Source organism: Podarcis liolepis (genome assembly GCF_965112155.1).
Source record: "Podarcis liolepis genome assembly, chromosome: 3".
Classification (NCBI taxonomy): domain Eukaryota; kingdom Metazoa; phylum Chordata; class Lepidosauria; order Squamata; family Lacertidae; genus Podarcis; species Podarcis liolepis.
Window position 1 is genome coordinate 62,404,031 of NC_139557.1, and position 27,300 is coordinate 62,431,330.

At 40.0% G+C, this 27,300-nt stretch overlaps 1 protein-coding gene and 1 long non-coding RNA gene across 5 annotated transcripts in view; one reads left to right on the forward strand and one right to left on the reverse strand.

Moving 5' to 3' along the window:
• Positions 1–27,300, forward strand: part of PDE7B (phosphodiesterase 7B) — a 165,178-nt gene that overhangs the window by 129,268 nt on the left and 8,610 nt on the right. For all 4 annotated transcript variants that reach the window (XM_083498173.1, XM_083498174.1, XM_083498171.1 and 1 more), the window contains 8 exons: positions 3,865–4,016; positions 6,592–6,655; positions 8,531–8,626; positions 11,564–11,664; positions 13,712–13,843; positions 17,291–17,382; positions 19,231–19,375; positions 25,188–25,284. In XM_083498173.1, the coding sequence (XP_083354299.1) occupies positions 3,865–4,016; positions 6,592–6,655; positions 8,531–8,626; positions 11,564–11,664; positions 13,712–13,843; positions 17,291–17,382; positions 19,231–19,375; positions 25,188–25,284 (879 nt within the window). The remainder of the gene's footprint in view (positions 1–3,864; positions 4,017–6,591; positions 6,656–8,530; positions 8,627–11,563; positions 11,665–13,711; positions 13,844–17,290; positions 17,383–19,230; positions 19,376–25,187; positions 25,285–27,300) is intronic.
• Positions 22,637–27,296, reverse strand: LOC310704574. The gene is made up of 2 exons (XR_014524890.1): positions 25,730–27,296; positions 22,637–25,495 (listed from the first exon to the last, which is right to left on the reverse strand). It is a non-coding gene; the product is annotated as an uncharacterized lncRNA (long non-coding RNA).

Here is a 27,300-nt window from a genome sequence, read left to right on the forward strand (position 1 = left end):
ACCTACATCTCTTATTGTTCATTAGGACAAATTACACAAGATTGTCCAGTGAAAGTCACTTTCATATCTAAAAATATTAACACTAGGATGCAGATTTCCTTTGACCAACAACTATACAAGTACAATTAGTATTCTTGGGTTATATTTTCATTCTCAGAACTTTCTTCCTTCATAGAAGTTAGCTTGGGGCTTGGGGGAGACACCACTTGGAGATTTTGCTTCAAGCCCCGAAATGTCTTTAGTTAACCCTGGCTCAAGTATAGTGAACTGTATACTTTGAACTTGACTTGTGGCTCATCTGTCTACTTTAGAAGACGCTCTCTCTCTCCTCCCCCCCCCCCTCCCAAGTTTGGCAGAACAGACTACAGTAAGTCTGTAACCTCCAAGCATTTAACTTTATGCACTTAGCAATTAAAAAAAAATTGAAAGTGGGGAAGAAAGAGGGCAGAAATCTGGGGTGTGTGTGTAATATTTTGGACATCCCAGCTGCCACTGAACCCAGTGCTTTGACTACTGTATATGCAGTTTTGGCTTTAGGTGTGATCACCAGAACGTAACCCCCATGTAAGTTGATACTGTGTTCCAAACCAATATCATAGTGCTCAAATGTAGTGTCTGGTGCACTCAGATACCAGTTTCTTGAAATCCCTGCCAGGCACCAATGCACAGCTGGAGAGGGGAAAGTGCCCTAGGGAAAGGCAGACATTTTTTCTCCCCGTCATCCCCATTCTCACCATAGAAATTTCAGCCTGTGTCAGACTGGTGCCTACCAAAGTGGACTTAGTAAAGAATCAAACAGGCTGAAGGGCACTGCATATGTGACTTACAGGTTTTGAAAGCACAGAAATTGATACTGGTATCAGACCCATCTAGATGGGGTTTGAGATTTTTTCAGCTCACCCACTCATGAACACCATAAAAAGAATATCAACAAAAACTCCAGCATACCTTTTGGATTTCTTGGTGTGTGTGTTCAAATCAAATACTAGTAAAATGGCATTTTATTTTCAAACCCAATAACTTGAATCATTTCATTTGCTTAAGTTAGGCTGCAAGGCTGTGTATGCACCATCCATTTAAAGCTCATTTCTTTCCTCATACCCAAATAGGATCCTGGATACTGTAGTATACAATTCCAAGATTCCTTAACAAGTTCTCAGGATTCTTTGGGAAATGAAATGAGCTTTAAAAGTATGGTGTAGAAGCAGTAAGTCTCATAAAATTTAATCAGGCTTACTTCTGATTAGACATTTATTAAAGTATTGGATGATACTTTTAGCTAGAAGATGCACAAGTAAAGCTGGAATACCATGAAACAGGACATAGTTATGGAATCCTCGTGTAGGATTCTTAAAGGACTTCAGTTATGGTGAAAATATCTATGTTTTTCAAATTCTCAGCAGCATTTTAATTAGTTGAAACCATTACTGAAAGTAGGTTAGACTCTTCCCTTCCCTTCCCTTCCTTTTTTTTTTTTTTTTTTGAGAAAACCAAATCGACTTGTTGAAATATTTTTATTCACTAAAATAATGTCCCAGTGTTAACTTGCAAACACAATAAAGGATTGTTTTTCTAGTTCCATAAAATTTTTTTATATTACTTGGACAATATTTGTACAAGAATCTGACTAGTTACTTGATCCTTTTTCATATATGACTTACACTTACACTTACACACACACACACACACACACACACACACACACACACATACATATAGCGGTGAGTTGCTTAATTTGTTACCTGACCTTCTGTTCTAAGGAAAGGGTGTTCTGATGATAACATTGAGATTTTCCAGCTGACACAAGGAAGAGAGAGAACAAAGTGGATGAACTATTAAGATGATAAATGAAAAACAGGGTTTTCTGTTATTGCAGGTTATGTTCATTTTCCTTAAGGAGGAACGGGGGGAAAGAATGGCTATTTCCTTTCACTTACTCTGTAATCAGCCATAATTTTACACTTTGAAATGTATCTTACTATAAAACTACAGATAAGATTTAGGAAGCTAGGTTAAGACACTCAATCTGAAAATTCTTTAGATGGTTGATTGTCAGATTTATTACTGCGACACAATGCAGTTCTATCATACAATTGCATTTGCAGAATGATTTGCTGCCCCTCTAGAGTCAGTGGAACTAAACCTAAGTTTGCAGTACTTTACCTTAATCTGTTTGCAGATTCAGCAGTTAATGTGCTGTCAGGTATCAACCAATTTGGCCAGTACAATGTTGCTAATTTTGATGGTTTCCCTACTGAATTTAGTAGGTTTTCTGTTCATTCAGTGGAATAAATTCCTGTCCAGTGGTTGACTAGAAACACAGTGGCTTCTCTAATAGTGGTCATTGAGTCTTTGTCTAATTTTCAGTGGAATTTCTGAACTGGATTGGAAAGCTTGGAGCATACTTCTTGTTCAGAGAGAAAGCTCACAAGCAGAGGTAACTGCTGACCAATAAGCACAAGTCAGGCTGTATGCCTGCTTCCATTAACTCCACACCCAGCATGCTCCCACCAATGGACTGTGAACAGAGAACATTAGCCACAATCCATATCTAACCTGTAGTTTGGGAAATACTGCACCTTGATGCATTTCCCCCTATACCAGCTTCAGTCTGATTTGAAACTGTTAAGTCATATGATGAAGACATAAACACACCCTCTCCTCCACTTGTATGGACAGACAGTGGCTTGTTGAAGAGAGAGGTTTGGAAGAGATTGTTTTCTCTCTTGTAACAGAGAGGGAAGCAGGAGAAAGAAAAGAGAGGGGAGGAAGCAAAGGCTACTGGGAGCCTAGTAACTTCACCTACACTGGCAACTTGAGCTCAGGGCAGGCTAACCCTTTCATGCACTCAAGTGTGAGTCAGTAAATGAATATTACAACATAGGTGACTTTGAAATACATCAAACCATACTGATAAATACGAAAGCGGTTTGAAACACAGCCAGGGTAGAGATAACCTCATTATATTTTAAGTCAGTAATATGCACACAGCCTCTGTTAGAAACAATTGATTGCAGATTCTTTGGGAACTGGTCTCTCGGACTGTCTGGATCAAGCCGCTTCATTCCTGGCAGTCTGAGAGAGGAGGGGAGGCCAAACAAAGGGACAATAAGAGAAGATGTGTCTTTTTGAAGTCAGACCCAGTAAATGGCAGGTAGCTTATGATGAACACTGAAACATAACCAAGTTTGTCTTGGTTTGTTTGGGTGCCTCCATGTACGAGGCCCAAGACAATTGCCCCAACCTGAACATTGCCTATGTAAGGTAAGTTGGGAGACATAAAAATATAATGAATTGTACATTATCATGGAGCATCTTGTACCAGATACCATCTGGTCATGTGTGTTTAGTCAGTGCCACCATTACATTATTTAAATATAACATGCATTTTTAAGGATATTTTTCACACTTCTGTTATGACTGCAGATGTTTCATTCTGTTTGAAATTTGGCTTTGTTTCTATCTTCCAGTGCTTCCCTCAGCATGGTTTACTCAGCATTCCCTAGAACATTGTTCTATCAAATATTCATGCTGGTTGCAAGTCCAAGGTGTTCTGAATCACATTGCTTTTTTGTTTTTCACTGAAAAACCCACTTAAATAATTCACTTTATCCTTCTATTTGTTTTTCCAGTAGAACATGTTAAAGCATCCATGCTTTGATGCTCCATATCTTTGACAGATTATAATTTGTTTTCTTGTTGCCCTTGGGAGAGTAGAATATAGTGGCAGAAATATATCTGTTTGGAAGAGAAAACCCCACGATCCTAGTACTTTTGCATTTTCAGCATAGTCAAAATCTGGCCTTCACTGAATTCCTGCTTATTCGTTTAGTGAAGATCTTTGTACCTGTCATTTTTCCACAGATACCATTTACTCAGGGGAAACTGGAACAAAGAAAAAGGTAAAAAGACTGTTGAGCTTCCAGAGATACTTCCATGCATCCAGGCTACTGCGTGGAATCGTACCACAGGCTTCGCTGTACTTGCTGGATGAAGGCTACCTTGGGCAAGCAAGGGTAAGAGGCATCTTCAACAAACTCCCTACTAAAGACTTATTGTTCTAAATGTAACAAAGAGATCGGCTGAAGATTCACTTGAATTCAACATGAAGGAATGTTAGATATGTGGAATTGGATCCTGAGATAATTTAACATAAGGAAGTTCATGGAAAGAATGTTTCTGCCCCCTCCTCCCCCTTGCAACCCTTAAATGCCTCTCCAGTGGGTCAGAAGCCTCTCCTGAACAATGTGTGGTAGGGTTTGGGGACTGCTGAGGGAGGGGAAATGACCCAAGTGTGTTGTAGCACACGGGTAGTCAACATGGTGCGGTCAATATGTTGTTGGTCTACAACTCTTATCAGCCCTAGCCAGCATGGTCAATAGTTATGAATGTTGCAAGTTGTAGAACTCTAGTGAATGTTATGAATGTTGCAAGTTATGAATGTTTCAAGTTGTAGAACTCTAGAGTCTCCAGTGTGTGACTCTGGAGGGCACCATGTTGTCTACCCTTATTCTAGTATATCTTTAATCATCCTCCTGGTCCCTTCCGACTCTGTGATTCTGTGAAAAGAAGCCATACCTTCAAGCAGAGCTGGCTCTGCCATTAGGCAGACTGCTGTGGATGCTTCAAGCAGCAGTCCCATGGATGCCCCACTGCCTCCGTGGAAGCACCACTGATTTCAGCTGTAATCGCGCAAGATTTGTGAGTGTGCAAGATCTTGCTTGTTTTAGGTGAGATCTCACCCCAAATTGCAGAAGCAGAAGGGCGTGCAAAGGAGGAGTGCCAGTGGCGCAACAGGTATGGGAACGGAAGGGCAGGGAAAGGTGGCACCTCCTATTTTGCCTCAAGCGGCAAACTGGGATGTGCTCCCCCTGCCTTCCTGGTTTCTAAAACAGCACTGGACCAGGTATTGCAGTGTAAATTAATACAGCAGATAGCAGGCATTTCAGCAAACAAACTTTTCAAAAGGGTTAAAAGTAAGTTTCAGCAAAGCATACTTTCAGCTGGAGGCAGCAGTGCAGCAATGGATACCGGTTGCTGGAAACCACAGGAAGGAGCATGTTCTTGTGCTCGAATCCTGCTTGTGGGTTTTCATGCAGGCCACAGTGCTTGGCCACTGTGAGAACAGGAGTCTGGAGTAGATGGGTCATTGGGCTGATCCAGCAGGCTCTTCTTACATTCTTCTGTCAGGAAGCTTCAACCAGTTGAGGTTTTGCAAATGTGTCCCTGTTTTTGTCTGAAATGTTGGAGGGTACAGTGTTGAGAAGCTCCTTTCAGTCTTGGGCAAACCTTCAATTTCTCTTTCTAAACCACTTAGAGGCGGTTCTAGCGTTAAGCAGTATGTAAAATATATATGAAATCAATAAATTTCTGAAGTCTGTGAAGCTGAAAGTGGAAAGCAGAAGCTGTGGTTCTTTAAGATGCTGGTTCTTTTTAGAGAAATATATTTAGAGCTATGCTAAGAACTTATTTCAAGGATATATAATCTGCTTGGATGGAATGAGATAAAAAGAAAGCAAGTTCAGCATAGCTAATTTTCTATGGTTTCTATGGGTGCTTCTAGAGATCCTGTTTATTGAGCATTCGTCCTGATTTGTTTGCAGGTAGATTAGATGGTCTTGCTGATTTTCTAAATTGTTGTTAATTACACTACAGCCAGGATGTGAAACTATGGCCATCCAGATAGTGTCAGACTCCAGCTCCCATCAAGGATGAAGAGAGCAATAGTCCAGAAATGAATGGAGGGCCATAGGTTCCCCACCCCCATTTTCTGAGTTCTTCCCTGCCCCCAATAATGTGAGTTCCGATAACGAGCTTTCAATATAAAAACCTAGTTTTGTTTACAGTGCTGTTTTCCCAACTGACAAATACTAAGCTATACGTAGGTGTCTTAGACTGCAATCTTATGCACAATCAGCCAAGAGTAAGTCTCATTTTGGGCTTGCTTCTGAGACTTTTGGATTAGACATGTATAGGATGGCAGTGTTCGCTATGCAGGTTCCTCTCTAAAACTGGCCACATTTGAACTATTACTTAATTAAAACAAAGGTACTTACAATTTCAAATGTCATAAATGTACCAAAGAGTACAATTTTATGTACTAAATTATTTATAATATATTATTTTTTCTTAAATTAGTACCATTATTTCAGATTTATTATTATTAAATCTAATTATTTATTGTTATCCTTGTTGTTGCTATTAAATATATCACCTGCCCTTCACCCGGGACAGGTTACAACAAATTCAAATTCAAAATGCAGTTAAAACAGATTACAATCACAGGACCAGGGTGAGTCCTGAAAGCACGTATCTCAGGTGTCAAAGGCCAGGGCAAAGATAGGAAAGTAAATAATAATTTGTGAGCTCATATCCAGAGCATGTGAAAAGGCATGGTTACTTCTGAACATATATAGAGTGCATTTCCATTACCACTGTGCAAATTCAGCCCACTTCCACATCTCTTAAATGAGGGTGTGCAGTTTCCTAGAAACAATGAGCCCCATAATTTATAAAGTACTGGTTTTCATGTAAATCTGTTAATACTTAGTTTGTACATAGTCATTCTGCCTTTTATTTTTATATTCCCAGTATATGCTATCCAAAGTGGGAATGTGGGATTTTGACATTTTCCTGTTTGACCGCTTGACAAACGGTAAGTTGCATAAAATACCTTTCAGAGAACATTATTGATTCTTAATCATTGCCTTTAGGTTTCTCCATCATCCTTAAATCTTTTATTGTTGTAGTTTTTACCTACGTATTTTTTGCACCATAACACTCACTTTTTTCCTCCTAGAAAGTAAGGGGAAATGTCTGTGCGTGTTATGGAGCGAATGCCTGTGGGTGGCGGGGGGGATCTGCTGCAGTCGTGAGCAGAGGATCCATGGTTCCCCTTCCTTCCTCCCTCCGTGGTTACAAAGCATGGATCCACATGGATCCTCAGGATTTTTGCATTGGGCTACTCCAAACTCACTGTCAGATCACATGTCTGTGGCCACAGCATGAACCACAAAAATCATATATCCACTATTTCGTTTAGAATATTTTTTTTCTTGTTTTCCTCCTCTAAAAACTACGTGCGTGTTATGGTCTGGTGCGTGTTATAGAGCGAAAAATACGGTATGTGTCAGTTTTCCTAAATGAAGGGAAGGGTTTAGAAGTGTGCATAGCTGCAGTCACATCATCATGTATTGCAGAATCTGTTCCATACAGAATCTGGTGGCATGTGCAAACTTCTGAAAAAATGCAATCCATTTTCAAGAGCCCAGTTTCTAGCTCCCATGGTTGTGGGAAAAGGCTGACAATATATGTATGCTGAAGAGATGTCAAAAGGCAGTAGAGATTTGGCTATTGACACCATTATTCCTGGCATCCTTGAAGCATAGAAATACTCATTTCCCTCAATCGCCTAGATCTTGTTTTGTTAAAAAACAACAACACAAAAAACATATCCAGACCATTTTCTGCTATAACCCAGAATTTGTCTTGCAAATAATTTAAGAAAACTACGATGCAATTTTCTTGGGAATTGTTTTTCAATGTTATTTGGTTGAAAAAAATATATGCTATTATCTTCTCCTAGCTCTTGAAGCAGAGCAATTTAAATAGCAACCATTCATTTTAGTTTCCAGAATTTGCAGAACTTTTAGACATGTAGGAGGATATTCAGTGCTAGTTCTACTCAGCGTAGACCCATTTACATTAAGGGATACTACTGACTTTGGTTCATTAATTTTAATGGCTTTACTCTGAGAAGGCTGTAGTTGAAGACAACCCCTTGGAATTTTGAATGTGAATACAAGACAGTTCACCACACCAAACTGTTTGCACAAAATTGCTATCTACCCTACAGGCACATTGTGGGACCACAAGCCAGTACCGCCACCAGCAGTCTCACTGTCTTTAACTGGAGATGGTAGGATATGAACAGGGGATCTTGTTTGTGCAAGCCATTTAGATTACCCACCAAGCTATGCCCCCTCCAGTCCTATGGCCCTTATTTTGGGGGACGCTTGTGAAAATACCATTACGAGAGGGATTTTCTTGCCATTGGGGTAACATGAGTCTATGCGTTAACATAACTGAGAAGCAGAAGGAAGGTTTTCAGGCTTATAGAGCCTGCATTTCTGGGTCCCCAGCAAAGCCATTATGAATTATAGAAGGCTGCATTTAAGTGAAATCACCCTCAGGGCCCTTCCAACTCTATAATTTTATGATTCTAATAACTGCATATCCATGGACTGCACTAGCGGGGCAAGACAGTAACACAATTAACAAGGTTGCTAAATACAGTGATACCTCAGGTTATAGACGCTTCAGGTTACAGACTCCGCTAACCCAGAAATAGTACCTCGGGTTAAGAACTTTGCTTCAGGATGAGAACAGAAATCGCATGGCGGTGGTGCAGCGGCAGTGGGAGGCCCCATTAGCTAAAACGGACCTCCAGAACGAATTAAGTTCTTAACCCGAGGTACCACTGTATGGTTTTTTTTTCATCCAGTTAATGCACGTCTGTCTGTTCCCTCAGGAAACAGCCTTGTAACCTTGCTGTGCCACCTCTTCAACGTACATGGGCTTATCCACCATTTTCAGTTAGACATGGTTACATTACACAGATTCTTAGGTAAGTATTTCTTCCCTCTCTTTAGTAATAATAATAATAATAATAATAATAATAATAATAATAATAATAATAATAATAAATAAAATAATTTATTATTTATACCCTGCCCATCTGGCTGAGTTTCCCCAGCCACTCTGGGCAGCTCCCAATTGAGTTTTAAAAACAATACAGCATTAAGTATTAAAAACTGCCCTAAACAGGGCTGCCTTCAGATGTCTTTTAAAAATAGGATAACTGCTTATTTCCTTGACATCTGATGGGAGGGCATTCTACAGGGCAGGCGCCACTACTGAGAAGGCCCTCTGCTTGGTATAATATGTTCTTCTTTAGTGTGGGTTAGTGTGACATTTCCTTTATCAGTCTTTGGTAAGTTGAAATTGAACAGTTACATGGAAGGCTCAGCTTCAGGCCGAAATATGGGAAATTTTGGAACAAGAGGGAGACAGATTGAAATTGCAGAGTTTTGAAAAACTAAAAAATAAAGTGTGAGATTGGTTTCATTATTATCAGATAATGGAGGCATATAATTTGGACAAGAAAATTGGCTTCCAGGTGGAAAAATCAAAATTGGAAACAGAACTGTTAGAACCCAAAACCAAGATTTTGTCAAAGATGTATAACTTGCTGTTGAAATGGAATACTCAGGATGAAACGGTGAAATCTGCTATGATTAAATGGGCACAAGATGTTGGACATAACATAATGATGGCTGACTGGGAACAGTTATGGACCACATGTATGAAGTTTACAGCATGTAATGCCTTAAGAGAGAATTTTATGAAAATGATTTACAGGTGGTACATGACACCAGTCAAGCTAGCAAAAATCTATCATTTGCCCGATAATAAATGTTGGAAATGTAAAGAAACTGAAGGTACATTCTTTCACCTTTGGTGGACGTGCCCAAGGATTAAGGCTTTCTGGGAGATGATTTATAATGAAATGAAAAGGGTATTTAAATATACCTTTCTGAAGAAACCAGAGGCCTTTCTCCTGGGCATGGTTGGCCAATTGGTGCTAAAGAAGGATAGAACTTTATGTATGCTACAACAGCAGCAAGAATACTTATTGCAAAGTATTGGAAGACACAAGATTTACCCACTCTGGAAGAATGGCAGATGAAAGTGATGGACTATATGGAACTGGCGGAAATGACTGGCAGAATCCGAGACCAGGGAGAAGAGTCGGTGGAAGAAGATTGGAAGAAATTTAAAGACTCTTTACAGAAATACTGCAAAATTAATGAATGTTAGAATGATGTTGGATTGAAGTTAAGTGGTTCTTAGCAGCAATGTTAAAAGGAATATGTAAAAATGGATTGTTAACAGGTGATAATTTAAAGTTATTATATTTTAAGATAAGAGATTAAGATAAAATCAAAGAGGGAAAGGATTTGCTGAACTAACTAACTTGAACTGGAATACAAAAAAGGAGGTGTGAGGAGGTCGGGGAAACAAGCAAATGAAAGATAAGACATGGAAAGACTAATCTGTTTTTTAATTGTTTTTATCTTGTATTTTCATTTTTTTATTTTTTTATTTATTTCTTCTTTCTTTTTTTGCTTATTTTTGTAATATGTTGAAACTTTAATACAGTGGTGCCTCGCAAGACGAAAAGAATCCGTTCTGTGATTCTCTTTGTCTAGCGTTTTTTTCGTCTTGCGAAGCAAGCCCATTGACAGATTAGCGGATTAGCGCTATTAGCGGCTTTTAGCGGTTTATCAGCTTATCAGATCAGCTGATAAGCGGCTTAGCGGCTTAGAAAAAGGGGGGGAAAGGGAAAAAAAACCGCAGGAACTCGCAAGACATTTTCGTCTTGCGAAGCAAGCCCATAGGAGATTCATTTTGCGAAGCACCTCCAAAACGGAAAACTCTTTCGTCTTGCGAGGCATTCGTCTTGCGAGGCACCACTGTAAATATCTTTTTTTTTTTAAAAAAAAAAAAAAGGAGGGCTCAGCTTCAGCAGCAAACCTGTACAATTCTCATTTCTTATGATAATGGGAGTGGGGAGAGCTGTAAAGTTGGAAAGTTGACCCATTCCAGAACTGGAATAAACATATTATCTAGAGAATCTTAAAATGCTAAATTGTTGTTGTTTTTAAGTGATAATCCAGATTCAGAATATCTGGTCTCTGCCTTAGTGCAGGGGTGATTTTGGAGGACCATATTTTGAGGCCATTTCCAGATAGGTAGTAGCTGTGTTAATCTCTTGCAGCAGAAAATGCAGGTACCAACATATTAATATTCATATAGAAAAGCAAGCTTATATAATTATGCAATCATAGACTCTCCTCCTGTCCTCCACAAATACTATTTATTTTTCTTCTGAATCCATGCTTTCATGAAGAACAATAAAGGGTGATTTATAAAATAGGCTTCAAAGCCTTTAAAAGTCTGGCAAAGCTTTTCTAGCATGGGGGTGCGTTTTTCTTCCACCAAGGGACAGTCTTGTAAGAGTGCCAAGCCACTGGGTTCTTTTTAAGAAAGAGCTTCAGTGGGTTGAATTCAAGACATAAATCCAAAGTTTCAAAATGACCAAACATATTTTAATCACATATTCAGAGAATGATCATGTTTTGGGGTAAGAGTCAGTGGTGTAGTGGTAAATTCTGAAGCGCTGGCACTCTCCATGACAATCCCTAGACCCTTAGCCATTCTGCCTATGCAACAAAAATGAACTTTTGACCAATGTAGGCATTATGAATTCAGTGCCAAACCAGCTTTCCTCTCACTTTCACTCCTGCTTAACATCTCCCCCTTCTGGTTTGCTTAACATCCAGCCTGATGAAGCTCTTGGACTCAAGAGCTTGCTCACTATTTTGTGACATTTTGGTTGGTCTCGACTTTTGAATGCTTCAAAATATAAGTGACACTTTAACCCTTTGCCTTCTAGCACTGTTAAGGGCTATACCAACTGTTTATCTTCTTTCACTTCTAGTTATGGTGCAAGAAGATTACCATAGTCAAAACCCATACCACAATGCTGTTCATGCTGCTGATGTCACCCAAGCTATGCACTGCTACCTAAAGGAGCCCAAGGTAACCAAACTCCTTCCCTCCTAAGAATTGTTAAGATAATTTCTCAATAGGAAATACTGACACCATTCTACTAATGAAAGACAAATGCATTCCTCAAGATGTATATTGGGGGCTTTTTGCTTGTGGATTGACTGAGTTGCTGTGAAGATTGGGATCTACTGGCAGATCTGCTAATCAGCAACGGTTTCTTAGTTGTTTAAAAATGACAACAAAATTACACAAACACACAGAAATTATGAAGCTCAAATGAAGAAAGCTGCAAGGGGAGGGGGTTTCAGTGGGTCCACACTGAGTAAAAGATAGCTGACTACCACCCAAAGTATCTTAGACATGCGTATCCTTTGCTTGGAACATATAAAGGACCTATAGAGGTAAAGGTACCCCTGCCCGTACGGGCCAGTCTTGACAGACTCTAGGGTTGTGCGCCCATCTCACTTAAGAGGCCGGGAGCCAGCGCTGTCCAGAGACACTTCCAGGTCACGTGGCCAGCGTGAGAAAGCTGCATCTGGCGAGCCAGCGCAGCACACGGAAACACCATTTACCTTCCCGCCAGTAAGCGGTCCCTATTTATCTACCTGCACCCAGGGGTGCTTTCGAACTGCTAGGTTGGCAGGCGCTGGGACCGAGCAACGGGAGCGCACCCCGCCGCGGGGATTCGAACCGCCGACCTTTCGATCGGCAAGCCTTAGGCGCTGAGGCTTTTACCCACAGCGCCACCCGCGTCCCTGAAGGACCTATAAGGACCTATAAGGCAATCTTAAATCCAGTGCCACCAAATCAATAGAACAGCTGATGAATATATCTGTAGGTATGTACTCTGCTTATGCAGCACCTTTTCCATTTGTTTAGAGCCCTCAGTTAAGCTATTCACAGCTACATTATTCATGAATGCCAGCCAGCAACAGAACAGCTGGATCCGCCCTCCCCCCCATCATAAATCAAAGGGTGCTACACTGACTTTTGAGATTTGCTAAAATAATGCTTTTTTACAATGCACTACTTTTACTCACCATTAATATCTGTCATTGTGGCAGTAGTGCATGAGGTCTGGCTGGTATCACTTGTATCTGCATTATCCTTTGGCAGATTTTCAAAAGGTATTACATGTAACATCCACCTCCCCATTTGAACATTGTTTTGATTGCTGGCACCTCAACCATTTGTTTCAACTGAGGTCACTTCCAGGCATTCATCCTGATTTGTTTACACAAAGTTTGTGACGTTAGACACTGTCAGCTACCTATTGAGCATGCATTCAGATTTGTTTGTAGGGAGGTTGTAAAATGTTGCATTGAGCAAATGGTATCCCACACTTCCCAGGGGTTTTTCTTGTCACTTTTATGCAAAAGGTCTGGTTTTTATTTTTATAAGAAGGGGGTTTCTTTGTGCTAGAATGCCACATCAACTTACCGTATTTTTCGCTCTATAACACGCACCAGACCATAACACGCACATAGTTTTTAGAGGAGGAAAACAAGGGAAAAAATATTCTAAACGAAACAGTGGATGTATGATGTTTGTGGTTCATGCTGTGATCTGACAGTGAGTTTGGAGTAGACCAATGCAAAAATCCTGAGGATCCATGTGGATCCATGCTTTGTAACCATGGAGAAGGGAAGGAAGGGGAACCATGGATCCTCTGCTCACGACTGCAGCAGATCCCCCCGCCACCTGCAGGCATTCGCTCCATAACACGCACAGACATTTCCCCTTACTTTCTAGGAGGAAAAAAGTGAGTGTTATGGTGCAAAAAATACGGTAATTGCATAACTGGATTTGCTAGTATGTGACTAAATCCCACTCAAATATAGCAGAAGTCTGGAAGCACTCCAAGTGTACTGCTGCAAAAGTCAATAATGTGGAGTTGCAATATAAACTCAAGAGCCTTTATGACCTCATCAGTGTCATGCAAATGAGCTACATAGTGAACTTACTCTGCATTGTCATAAAAGTTAAACAGTTTTATGGGCATGAGTTCACTTAACTGTGAATGGTGAGCAACAACTCTCATATTTCATTTAACCTTGATTTTTTTGCATGGTTGCAGCTTGCCAACTTCCTCACACCTCTGGACATCATGCTTGGATTACTAGCTGCTGCAGCACATGATGTAGATCATCCAGGAGTAAACCAACCATTTTTGATAAAAACCAAACACCATCTTGCCAGTTTATACCAGGTGAGAATATACTTATGTCTCAAAAGTTATACAAGTACAATTTTAGATTTTTATTATAGCTTAGCTGCATTTGATATTGCAGCACTACAATTGCAACGTTAGGTTTTCTATCTTAGGAAGGAGTCATGTAAACTCTGGATACGAATCCTTCACAATTCTTCTCCCTTATACAAACAAATGTTCTATTCACCATCACAAATAATCAGACATCATTATATCCAGGGCTGTCTATATGCTGCTCCTTCCTTTTCTTTTTCAAGTTGAGTTTTGGCATCTAGGCAACCCAACGTTTGTGAGTAGAACTTCTAAACTTGGTAACTCATGAAAATTAAACTGATTTGTATAATTTTTGCTGTTTTGCACAATACATTTTTGGTTTTTTTGGTATTGGGGAGAAAAGTGGAGCTATGTAGACACTGGAAAACTTCCCCTCACACTTTCAAATTTATCTCGGGTGCTATAAACTTTTTTTTTAAAAAAAAGTTATATTCCCATTACAACATTCAGTGCTATTCTGTATTTCTGTGGAATCCTACCCAAAGCCAGACTTTTCAGAGAAGACCCCAGTTCAAAATGAAGAGCTGTTTCACACAGATGCACTGCTTTACTAGTAACTAGCTAAATCTTTGTTCCCTGTGCTCCCCCACCCTCTCCACTTATTATATGGTGGATGAGTTACCTGTTTGGCACAGGTTACCTAAATGACAATATAGTGTGCCCTCTGGCATCCCACAGAACCCCTTCCTGATTTAAAGCAGGCAGTAGTGACTGGGAGGTGGGGCTGGAGAGAAGCAGTTGGCCTTTTCGTAGATATTCTTAAGAAATTGGAAAGTTTCAACTCTCATCCTCAAAACATAAAGTACAGTGTGCACAGAGGGGATTTCCAAAGCCTGCACCCATGTCTTCAAAAAAGAATGTGAGAAGTTGCCCACAGCAAGCAGTTGCTTTTGTATCTGAAATGAGTAACTATGGTCAGAGAACCTTAGGATTTATTATGCTACTACAGGTTGTATTTTATACTACCTAATTCACTGGCCACTCTCATTTGTGCTCTGCTTGTTTCTGGTGAACTAGATTAGTGCGATTGAGTCTGTAACCAGCTCTCTGGGGAATCCTGGTTTTCTATTGAACTAATTGGGGATGGAGGAGAGAGAGAGAGAGAGAGAGAGAGAGAGAGAGAGAGAGATTCTCTTCAGCTCTCACTACCATCTATACTTTCTCCCTGGAGATGTCAGTTGTGTAACAGGCCAGACTGTCCTTCTACACTAAGATAAAGCAACAGACAGGGCTATGAGAGCCAAGGCTATGACAGAAGGATGCTGAGATATCCTGTGACTAACTCAGCTTGCTCTATCTGTTTTGACAAGCCATAGCCAAACATAGATATACCACTGTGATGATCTGGGGCACTGCTCCAGACTCCTCCAAATGTCAGGGGTTCTGGACAGGAGGAAAAGAAAACTCTGAGGAACATTATTATCCTATGAAATAAATGCAGATTATTCTTTGAGAACTGTACAGTCTTCACAGATAAACCAAAATGTTGCATATAATCACATAGACATACAGATAAACTGCTATGTCAGGAATCTTCATAAGTATATTTTCCAAGTGTCCTCATCCTCACATGAACAACCACATCTCAGAGGGCATCCTATTTTAGGAAACCCACATCATGCTAACTTCAAAAGAAAGAATCTAGAGAGCAATATCATAGTTCCATCAGAAGACGGGCTCAACAAACCAATTTACAAATTATAAAGCAAGAAACCTTAACAAAACAAGATTCAGACAAAATTACCTCCATTTTTTTATTTTATTTTTTACATTTGTTGGTTCAGAGTGTTCAATATAATTGTGGAGGCATATCTGAGGCATTCGTTACTGTAAGGCTCCTCAAGACAATATTTTTTAATTAAATACTCATCCTGATTTGCTTTCACAAAGCTTATGCAGGTCTGGTTTTTATTGAACATTCAGTCCAACTTGTTTGCAGGGTGGTTATATGACAATGAACATTCATCCCAATTTTATTTACTTATTCCATACAATTTAGATACAGCTTGATTATTTTTTAAAAAACCACCACCTCCAAGTAGTTTACAAATTTCAACATGATTTGTTTGCATAGTGGTTATAAGTCTTCCTGTTAATCATTATCCCACACTTTTTACTTCATTTCCCCATCACTTTCCTAACTGCAAAAAGTCAGGTGGTTTTTTTTAGTGGATTTGCTGTGCCAGAGTGCTTTAACCCAATTGCACAAGCCTAATTTTCTGGTATGTGGCTGAATGCCTCCTGGTTGCAGTATCTCAAAGATGTGAAGAGCTGTAGTAAAATACCACATGTAAGGGCAATTTCAGGTGTGTTTTGAAAGTGCATGTGTGGATACAGTGTGTAAAAATATAAGCCTGATGTTTGTTTCAAGCCTGTTAGAACAGCATGCTTTAAAATGTAGCATGGCATTGGAACAGTGCCCCCTATATCACTATCACATACACAAGGAGCAGCATCTACTTTATTTTAAAAGTTCCAAAACATGTTTAAATTACTTTTTTTACAAAAAAAAATCCAACCCCCCCTTAGCACTCACATGCCTAGTCAATGGTTCTTCTTACACATTTTGGCATAACAGCCTGTCAGTCATTTACTGATGCATGTTGATGTGTTCAAAAATGCTAGTTGCAAATAATGAAAAAGCAGCATTCATGTCAAACATTAGACACCACTAAATGTGAGCGCATACAGGAATAAGGTTGTTGCATGAATAATTCCAGAAGAAAATGTGTTATTTCTAGTACATTCCATCATTTATGCATGACAAAGCTGCCTTTTGTGACCGGAGATTTCCAGATGGGAACAGCATGTACCAAGTACCATAATTTGCTTCCCAAAGTTCTGATTTGAGCCCCTGATGCCACAAGGACAGCAGGGGAGCTTTGAACAATGATGACAAGGACCTTGGAACCACAGTTCCCACTATGAAAAACGCCTCGTTATCGCACAGACTTTGCCTCCAACTTTCATAGGCAATTACAAATGAAAACATGAGCTCTTGTTTTCTTCCTGCTTTCCTGCCTTGTCATTATAGATCACGAGGTACAGTCAGTGTTAATCATAGTAGCACCAGAACTAACATATAAAATTAACACACGTATAAGGGAATTACATTAGTTAGTTGAGGACTCATGATGCTGTTACACTGGTAAAGCTGAGGGAGCTCTGCTACCCATTTCATTCCAAACAACTGATGTACAATGGTTCAAGTGTGTAATTGGAGCGATGTAGTCCTGACTGGTGAATAGGACCGGGGAATAATTCATTCAGCAACCATTGGTCTGTGCAGTTTCCCATTCAGTTAGGGAAACATGCACTGATGCCTGTTCCTCCATGCACATGGGCTTCATAGGGCTGAGAATCTTTTTGGTTATTTGTTTCCTCCTCCAGAATGTCTCTGTATTAGAAAATCATCACTGGAGATCTACAATAGGCATGCTTCGAGAGTCAAGGCTGCTTGCACATCTGCCAACAGAAGAGAGGTAAGCACCATCCACTAGGAAACTTAAGAAACATGGTATTTTCCAGAAAATTTTGACTCTGACAACTTCGTAACTCCCCTGCATACAGGGAGGTATGCAGAGTATTGATGTGAATGAAAGAAAATACACATCCTAGGGATAGCCGTCTGAAAAAAGTAAAATTGCAACATTAAAATTGCCCAGTTTGACAGGTATTGCATGCATTCTAGGGTTCAGCTGAAACACACACACACACACACACACACACACACACACACACACACACAAATTTTGTATCTGAGATGAAACATGGTTCCCATTTCAACAATTGCAGTGTTGGAAGGGAGTGTTTGGCAAATTTCAGGTAAGTGTGTGAGAGAGATAGGGAGAGAGAATCAGTGACTGCTATTGTATTTTCTCAAAAATACCCAGAAATTTATTATTCTGGGGCCATCACCACCACACATCCCTTGTGGGTGCTCTTTTGTGCGTTGAACATTTCTAAATAATGTTCTTGAACTGCAAGCCAGGGCATTCTGGGGGAAAACAGCCACCACTCAGTAGTCAACACAAGCAGCTCTGCTGCTGCTGAAGAGACAGCAAAGCACATTAAAGGAGAAATATGCTGCCACCTCTGACCCCAAAGTCATTTTGCAAGGTAATTTTGTGCTGCTCACACCCACTAGAATAGCTTAATTTTCCTCATACATTTGAGCTGAACGTGCCAATATTCAGTCTTTGGACTCTGCCTTAATCAATTCACTGTGCTACTAAGTCATTTTATGAAATATACTTTTAGAAATGGGAACAAATTTTGGTAGGGGGGAGGAATTGTGGATAAAAAAAAATCTCCCATCCTTCTGTTTTTCATGGACAAAATAATGTCACAGTTAATTGTCTGGCTAAAGTAACAGCAGATAAGACAGACCAAAGAGAAAAATACCGGCTTACCTTATTTTGTTTACATTCCATTTAACTTTTGGGTATAGGGCAGTACAGTGGTACCTCGGGTTACATACGCTTCAGGTTACATACGCTTCAAGTTACAGACTCTGCTAACCCAGAAATATTGCTTCAGGTTAAGAACTTTGCTTCAGGATGAGAACAGAAACCGTGCTCCGGCGGCACGGCGGCAGCGGGAGGCCCCATTAGCTAAAGTGGTGCTTCAGGTTAAGAACAGTTTCAGGTTAAGAACGGATCTCCAGAACGAATTAAGTACTTAACCCGAGGTACCACTGTATATAAATTCAATAAAAAAATCAATAATAATAATAACCACCTGAGGTATACATGAATAGGAACCTTCTATCTTGGACCAGGGCAATGTAAAACATCCCGCTGCAAATAAAGTCAGCATAAAGCAGTGATGGCCAAACTTGGCCCTCTGGCTGTTTTGGGACTACAACTCCCATAATCCCTGACCACTGGTCCTGTTAGCTAGGGATGATGGGAGTTGTAGTCCCAAAACAGCTGGAGGGCCAAGTTTGGCCATCACTGCCATAAAGCCTCAAAAAGCTTCTCTGGAAAGCAATACATTTTCCTTCACCACTTGCTATTTGAGCTTGTTATGACGAGAGAGCCAATTAAGTAATTGAGCAATTCTAACCAATTACCAGGATGCAGTTAGTGGTCATGTGTTGATAGTTGCTAAACCAGTTCAGAGTCTTTGCTTCTGGGAGTGGGGAGAAAACTTTTGGAGCATAATTGTGAAGAAGTATACCAATGTGAGTTCAGCAATGGTGCATTAAACTGGATGCGCTAAATAAGGATTGCTACAACAATTGGCATCCCCAAACACCAGAAGATAGGAGAGATGAAATGAAGAGGTATTAATAATGCCTTGCTCAAAACACACTTTTTAAACTACAGGCATGATATTGAACAGCAGCTGGGCTCCCTGATCTTGGCAACAGACATCAACAGGCAGAACGAATTTCTGATCCAGTTGAAAGCTCATCTCAAAAATCAGGATTTGAAAATGGAGGATGCTCCTGATAGGCATTTTATGCTTCAGGTAAATGTAAAGATTTTCATAACTCTTTCTGTGAACACATAACCCATGTGTGTGTGTGTTTGTATTCATACATTCAATGTGTGGAATGGCTTGACAAACTGTCGGAAACACTCGTATGTTGGGTCCTTTTGTAATACACATGCAGAACAGGGGAACAGCATACCACTTCTCTCCTGCTACTTATGGAGCAGAGCTTTCCTCGCCATATAGTTACATCAAGATTGATATAGGGGCAACAAGTGCTTGTGAACATGTGTAGCGTTTGGGGTACAGTGGTACCTCGCAAGACGAATGCCTCGCAAGACGAAAAACGCGCAAGACGAAAGAGTTTTCCGTTTTTTGAATCGTTCCGCAAGACGAATTTCCCTATGGGCTTGCTTCGCAAGACAAAACGTCTTGCGAGTTTGTTTCCTTTTTCTTAAAGCCGCTAAGCCGTTAATAGCCGCTAAGCCGCTAATAGCCGTGCTTCGCAAGACGAAAAAACCGCAAGACGAAGAGACTCGCGGAACGGATTAATTTCGTCTTGCAAGGCACCACTGTATTCTGGTTTACCTAAGCTGCTCCCAGAGGAGGCATTTATTGTGCAAGTGATATACCGTTTACTCATGTTTAACAGAAGGGCTAAACAATGCAGTCATCATCCTGTAACCATCCTATATTTCCCAGCACTACTTCTGTCATTTTACCTATCTCCCAAAAAATCTATGATGAAAGGAGTGGAATCGCAGCACATTCCTTCTGCAGTTGCAGACAGGAAAAAAGTAAAACTGAGGCACAATGGGAGTTGATTCTGGGAAGCTAAATGATATATGCTAGAGATGCCATTACATTTCTGGCTGCAAAGCCATTTCATGTCCTGCACTGCAGATAAGGGGAATTCTCTCTCCTTAGCTATTTGCCTGGAGCTTAGAAGGGGGGGGGGGGCGTTCCATTGAAAACAGCAGGGTTTACTTTTGAATAAACGTAATAGGTGTGTTCCAGATGGAATCTTGTATGGCTTCAGTCCTCTTGTCTCAGGCTGAAAGTGCTGGTTTTTTGTTTTGTTTTTTACATGATTTTAAAAGATCAGAACACAATTGTGCTACAGTTCGTGCATTTTTATTGGTACACCCAAGTAAAAGCTAGCAAAGCTCTCACCAGTGTTGGCTTTTTGTTTCTTGAAAGCCATTTAAACAAGCAGGCATCGGTTTCGAAACATTAGAGGAGACAACAGGGAAAGAAGGCAGCAGAACAGCAACTATTGAACATCACTGTAGTGTAAAAGATTCCCGGTGTTACTTTTCTGACTTCTTTTAAGGCTCAGCCTAATTAATTACTTCCTATTTTTACAACTGCACAACTGTTTGGCCCCTTAATTACAAAGAGCTGTTTCTCTGGTTGCAAAGAATCCTCTGTTAGCAAGGTTTTTTTTTTTTAGAATGCCTGGGACAGAAAGGGAACTAAAGAATGCATTGCTTGGTTGAGAGAAGATGGCTGTAATGTCCTTGCATAGCCCCTTTTCTTTAAAAACACCCTAATTAAATTGCTGCCTCTACTATAGGGAGTTGTCCTCACTCTCTACACACTGCTGTTTGCGCTTTTAAGTTTTTTGGTATATGAAGAGCACAATTACAATGTAACAAAATTCTAGTTGCCAAACTGCCTAGAAAAGGCAAACATTAAATTGCTAGCTGGGTTGTGAAGAAAAAGGAAGGACCTAGAAACCAAACACAGCAATGTTTCCTTGAAAGTAAGGCTATGATCCTCTTGCACTGGATTGCACTCTTTTAAGTTATGCAATTGTATTATCGTGGAATATCGAAACTGGCCATGAAAAAAAATATGCATGCACACCAGTTCAAAACTGGGTGCTGAAATGGTGACAAAAGGCAGGAGAAAGTATGTGGTGACTATGTGGAGTCAGTAAAGGGGAGGGGACAATACTTCCCACTGGTCTATGGCCCATCATGGTGTAGACAGAACATAGCAAGATGCTGACACCAAACAAGTGCCACACCTCTGGAAACATGGACAGTGAATGACATATCAACTTGTGCCTTCCAACAGAAGAGCAATAATTTGGCAGTGCTAGAAGCCCTCCATCTGGAAGCATTCCTAGACTAGTTAGATTGAGTGAGACCACTGAGGTTGTGTTCCATGGGGCACATATAACCCAGCCACTGTATTATACACTTCCATATAAAAAATCACAATAGTAACTGAGATGGAAGAAATTAAATGTACATATTTTTCTGTAGAGTACAGTGTTAGTTACCTCGGGTTACAGACGCTTCAGGTTACAGACTCCGCTAACCCAGAAGTAGTACCTTGGGCTAAGAACTTTGCTTCAAGATGAGAACAGAAATTGCATGGTTGTGGCACAGCGGAGGCAGCGGGAGGCCCCATTAGCTAAAGTGGTACCTCAGGTTAAGAACAGTTTCATGTTAAGAACGGACCTCTGGAACAAATTAAGTTCTTAACCCGAGGTACCACTGTACAAAAAATGGTAGAGGGAGATAAAGGGGCTGCTGAGAAGTGATGCTGGTTCTGGTTACACATGGCTGAGGTTTAACTATTCTAGCAATGAGCATCATAAACAATGTTGGTTGCTGGGGTGGGGTGGGGGAGTACTTGAATGCCTTGGTTCTCTCCAATCTGCTAAGCTGCCTACAAGATTCACAGTGGGGGGTGAGCGTTTCACCTATATCTTTTCTGTTGGATTTTCTATTACCTTTCCTCTCTGAGATTCATACAGCATAACTTTGGCATTCATAGTTTGCTTTCCAAAGAGATTCTCTCAGCACTTGAACACAAACAAGTACCAAATTTCAGGAACCAGGCTTCTCAAAAATTAGTGGTCCTGCTGATGGAAACGTAATAATTCTCATGTGCAGGGTCATGGGATGACTGGAAACATGTCAGCATGCCAGCCAAATTCTAACCATTTTCTGTTGCTTTAAACTAGGATCTGGCTGCATATATTATGGGAACATTTAATGCAGCATGTAAACTTTGGGGCTGAAGGTACGTCAGCCTCTGTTACTGAGACAGAGTTCTGCTCTAAATATCTTCCCTTTACAGAGAAATATCAGCAAAAATAAATGGCATCACATGAAAATCTTAAATGGATTTTGCAGATGTCTGAGTAGAAAAAGCTGCAATTAAACTACTTATTTTTGGTGGGAGGATATTCCCCACTTCTAAAAAGTTCAGCAAAAATATACAAGTCCCTTGTTCTATTAAAATAAAGCCTCACCCTTAATGCATTTTGTTTCCATTATAGAAGAGGCTCTGGATTGTATTTTATTTAATATTTATACCATTATAGCAGCAGAGATGCTAGATGCTACTATAGCAGTTAAAGTGTGCTGCTATTCCTCTCCACTTACCTGATGTAGCTCCTCAGAAAAGATGTATTTAACACTTTTTCTTACTCAAGTGTGCACTCAAAGTTATTCCAGAGAGACGTATCCTAAAGCCATTTAGACAACAGTGAACTTCAAGTTATAATGAATTATGCTGCATATTACTATGCATCAATGGCTGGTGTCCGGTTAACTATGAAAATGATACGGTACAGTCCTGACCTAGTTAGCCTTATTATTTATCTTATCAGCATACTACTACTAATGTGCTTCATGGAACATCTAAGCAGACTGCCATGCACAATTCAGCAGGTGAAGCTTTGACAATCAACGTACGGTAACTCCAACTAGGAAGCATTTCACTTCTGCAATTTCTGCTAATCAGGCATCTTACTAAAGGCAGGAGATCCCTGCCAGAAAAGAAGCTGGTAGCCCTTCTTTTTGCCCAGTATCAAGAATCATTTCCCCTAACTTTGTTAGAAGTGAATGCCAAGCCATCCCTAAATATTTCTAATCTGCTACATTCTACCTATCACGTCTCGCTTGGCTGTTCTTCAGAGGGCAGTGACAAAGCCAAATCTAATTTAGGCTCAGAAAGACTCAAATTGGTTGTTCTAGCTGTAATGCAGTAGGTAATAGGATCTTCAGACTAAGGTCCCACTATTATGGCTATTAACCTGAAATATAACTTGCGCTGATTGCTTAACAAAAGAAATGACAGTAGAAGATGCCTCCTACTTCATAGCTTTTAAAAAAAAGCTTAGATCATTATTCCATTTCAAATGGAAAGCCCGCCTGCAGACTGCTTAACATAGCTGCTACTGTGGAGGAGTCAGAGGAACAAATCACGAAGCAGATGCTGCTTCTTCCGAAGCATAATTACAGGCTTACCTGTCTATCTTGCCTCTAGTCTCTCACACCTTGTACTTAATGTTCTTTGACCAAAATAGTATTTCACATGTTCATGGCATAGCCATATTTGCATGAAAGATAAAAGGAGGCAACAAAATGAACTCCTCCTCACAGGGGCTGAGATATTTCATGTGTGATCAGAAGCAGTATTTGGGATGAGGGAAATGAGAATAAAAGCCACCTAGTAATCATAAAAAGAACAAGTCACACAACGTAAAACAGCTGTCCTGATATATACCCTCATCCAATGAAATAAGTCACTAGGACCACAGCATGGTACTCAAGCATTCTTCTCCTACAGTGTCTTCCTGATTTTGTCTTTAGCCAAAGTATATAGGCTAAAGCATTCTACTTCAGAAGGAAAATTCCTGATGTTGATGAACAACTTGTGGGGGTAAAATTTAGAAGTGAGCAAATTGATTAAACTGAGTAATGCACCTTCTGGTTGCTTAATGAATAGCGTATCAAGAATTAAGTATTTGGGTATGAATGCTCTTGCTGTTCAATCAACTGATCAATTTTGTGATTAATATCTTATGAGGTTTAATTCAGGATTTAGACTATTTAATTGAAAGATCTAATGAAATGATTAATGAACTGATGTTTATTATAATTAAGTAGCAATGCTAATATAAGGACTACCAAGGTATCAGAAACTTTAAATAGTTGAAGTTATGCTAGAACATATCAAGTAGTTTGTGCTCCGTCTATTTTTGGTCAAAGTTTTCAAAAGATTGGATTCACAGACCTGCTGTGGGCCACCTTAATGAAGCTCATGGAACATTCAGGGTAGAACATTCAGGAAACACCTGGTGTATATAGCATATCATGCAACAATCTACAAATCTAAGACCAGAACCAGCTAAAAATTATTATGCACCTGAAATTAAAGGGTGTGTTATCTGATCTATATCTGAACAGGAGCCAAGTTATGTTACAAAGTGGGAAAACAAAGCTAGCAAATGGAGGAAACTCAGGGTTACGCATCTCTAGAGTCTAGCAGAAAATCATGACAATGGTAATACCAAAGTCAATGTATCATATATGGCAGAATAAAAACAGAATGCAGAAGCATTCTGGAAATTTTCATGTACCAAGGTTCCCATGGACAAACCTGGATCCATAAAAATGGTTAATTAACATTTAAGACAATGTATTTGCTTTATGCAAAACAGAACTCTATATGTTAGCCTATTGGCTAGAATGGACTTTGTTTTATACCATCACTATTATTATTATTATTATTTTGACCCAAGTAGTCTGTGGGTTATTAGGAGTGGGGGACACTTGCTTTTAGATGGTACTTTTGAAGTTGTGTGTTTATTTCATTTGCAGTTTCTCCCCTTTCAATTTTATTCTTATTCATGAAAAATCTAGTAACTCCCAAAAAATGTGCTGAATTAAACTTTTAATACTGGACTGAGCAATCCTTGTGCCCATAAACAGTGGTGTTCTTGGCACAACAGACATTAGGCCTAGACTACACATTCATTTTGAATGTATGGAGTGCAGTATCTTTTACTGCGTCATTCATACCATCTTGTCCTTATTTCCAGATTGCGCTAAAGTGTGCAGACATCTGCAATCCTTGCCGGCTCTGGGAGATGAGCAAACAGTGGAGTGAACGGGTTTGTGAGGAATTCTACAGGCAAGGTCAGCAGGTTCATACATTTCACTTTGTGTTTCCAGTCACTCAATCCGGTTTTGTTAATGGGAAATGGCATTTACTTATCCCACAGTGCCCAATGCTCACTTTAAGCCTCCGACAAAAATATGCCGACAGAATTGAGGCCTCGTTGAATAAGTGGCTAGGATTAAAGGGCAGAAGTAAGTTAATAGAATTAAGGCTGTTTAATTAGCTGGACTATTGCCAACCTGCCAACCTAGCTGTTCGAAAGCACGTCAAAGTGCAAGTAGATAAATAGGTACCGCTCCGGCGGGAAGGTAAACGGCGTTTCCGTGCGCTGCTCTGGTTCGCCAGAAGCGGCTTAGTCATGCTGGCCACATGACCCGGAAGCCAGTAAAGCGAGATGAGTGCCGAAACCCCAGAGTTGGTCACGACTGGACCTAATGGTCAGGGGTCCCTTTACCTCTTTACCTACCAGATGTTGGGCAACGATGTCTGAGTTTGCCTGCAAGCATGTATCATTCTTAAAATGCAGTCCTTACAAGTGACAAACCACCTGCAGAAGGGTTTTCAGACAAGCTTTTGTCTACTGGTACCTGGTCACATTATACGGTATGATAACATCTGAGGACAAGATGAACCCAACTAACTCAGAAACTTTTCTGTTCTGGACAAATCTCTACTTGCCTCCAAAGTGAGGTATCATTTTGAGCATTGTGCATGTCATTAGAGTTGCTAATGATTAGAATGCACTTGTCAGGCACACCAAGGGAGATGCCAGTAGATCACAGAATTTCATGTTATCTTTTATTCATTGAGCTTCACATAGTCCTAATTGTTCCAAAAGGGCATTGCAAACATGTCATACAAAATCACAATTTGGTAAGTTACAAGCCATTACAAAATCTCTATTATATGTGTGTTGTTGTTGTTTTAAATTAAATTTTAAAATCATTAATCTATGAAACTCAAAAGTCTAAGAATCTTCAGCCCAGTAACTGAATGACACAAACCAGGATTAAGTAAAGGGGAAATTAACACTTACCAAGGAGTACATCCCATGGAACTCAATGGGACTTCCTTCTGAGTATCCCATAAAAGCCAAGAGGCTAGCAAGCAGAATCAAGGAAGATATTAGAGGCAAGAAATGAAGAGAGAGAGAGAGAAACCTTACATATATCAGATTATCATACATATCTATGGTGTGATTGCACTTGGTATGTTGTGTAGTTTTGATTGTACCATCTCAAAAAGGATCTTATAAAGCCAGAAAGGGCTTGAAAAAGGTTCAGAAAGGGGCAACCAAAATGATAAAGGGGATGGAGCAACTTCCCTGTGAAGAAAGGTATATTTGGAGCTTTTTAGTGTGGAAAAAGGGAGATGAATGGGGGATATGCTAGAGATGCATCATGTGGAGAACGTGGAGAGAGAGAAGTTTTCTACCACCTCTAAAAATACTAGAAACCATTTTCATCAAATGAAGCTGAATGGTGGGAGATTCAGGACAGGGGAAAGAGAAATACTTCTTCCTGCAACACATAGTTAAACTGTAGAATTCACAACAAGATGTAATAAGGAGCACTAGTTTAGTGACAAATTTATGGAAAATAAGGCGATCAGTGGCTACTGGTAGTGGATACTACCAGTATCATACAGGTTTGCTGAGGAGCAGCAGACATGGGGAGAGTGCTGATGTGCTCATTACCTGGTTTGTAGAAATATTGTAAGAATATGTCACTGGACTAATGGGCCTTTGATCTGATCCAGCAGGGCTTCTGGTAGACATTTTTAGGATAGCACTGTTAGGACGCATGGTTTTGTAAAGGCTATTTACAATGTGTCTTTTAGACAGCAGTGCAAGAGTACTAGACAATGACAAAGCTTTTTGTTTGTTTGTTTGCACGCACATTTACAGCCTCAAACGTGGTTAGTATATTTATAGACGTTTCTAAACTCTTGTTAACCTGTGTCCTGTATATCACACAGACACAAAAGAACCGCAACCACCCAGATAAGCCTTCAAAAGTTGTTCCTTCTTTCTG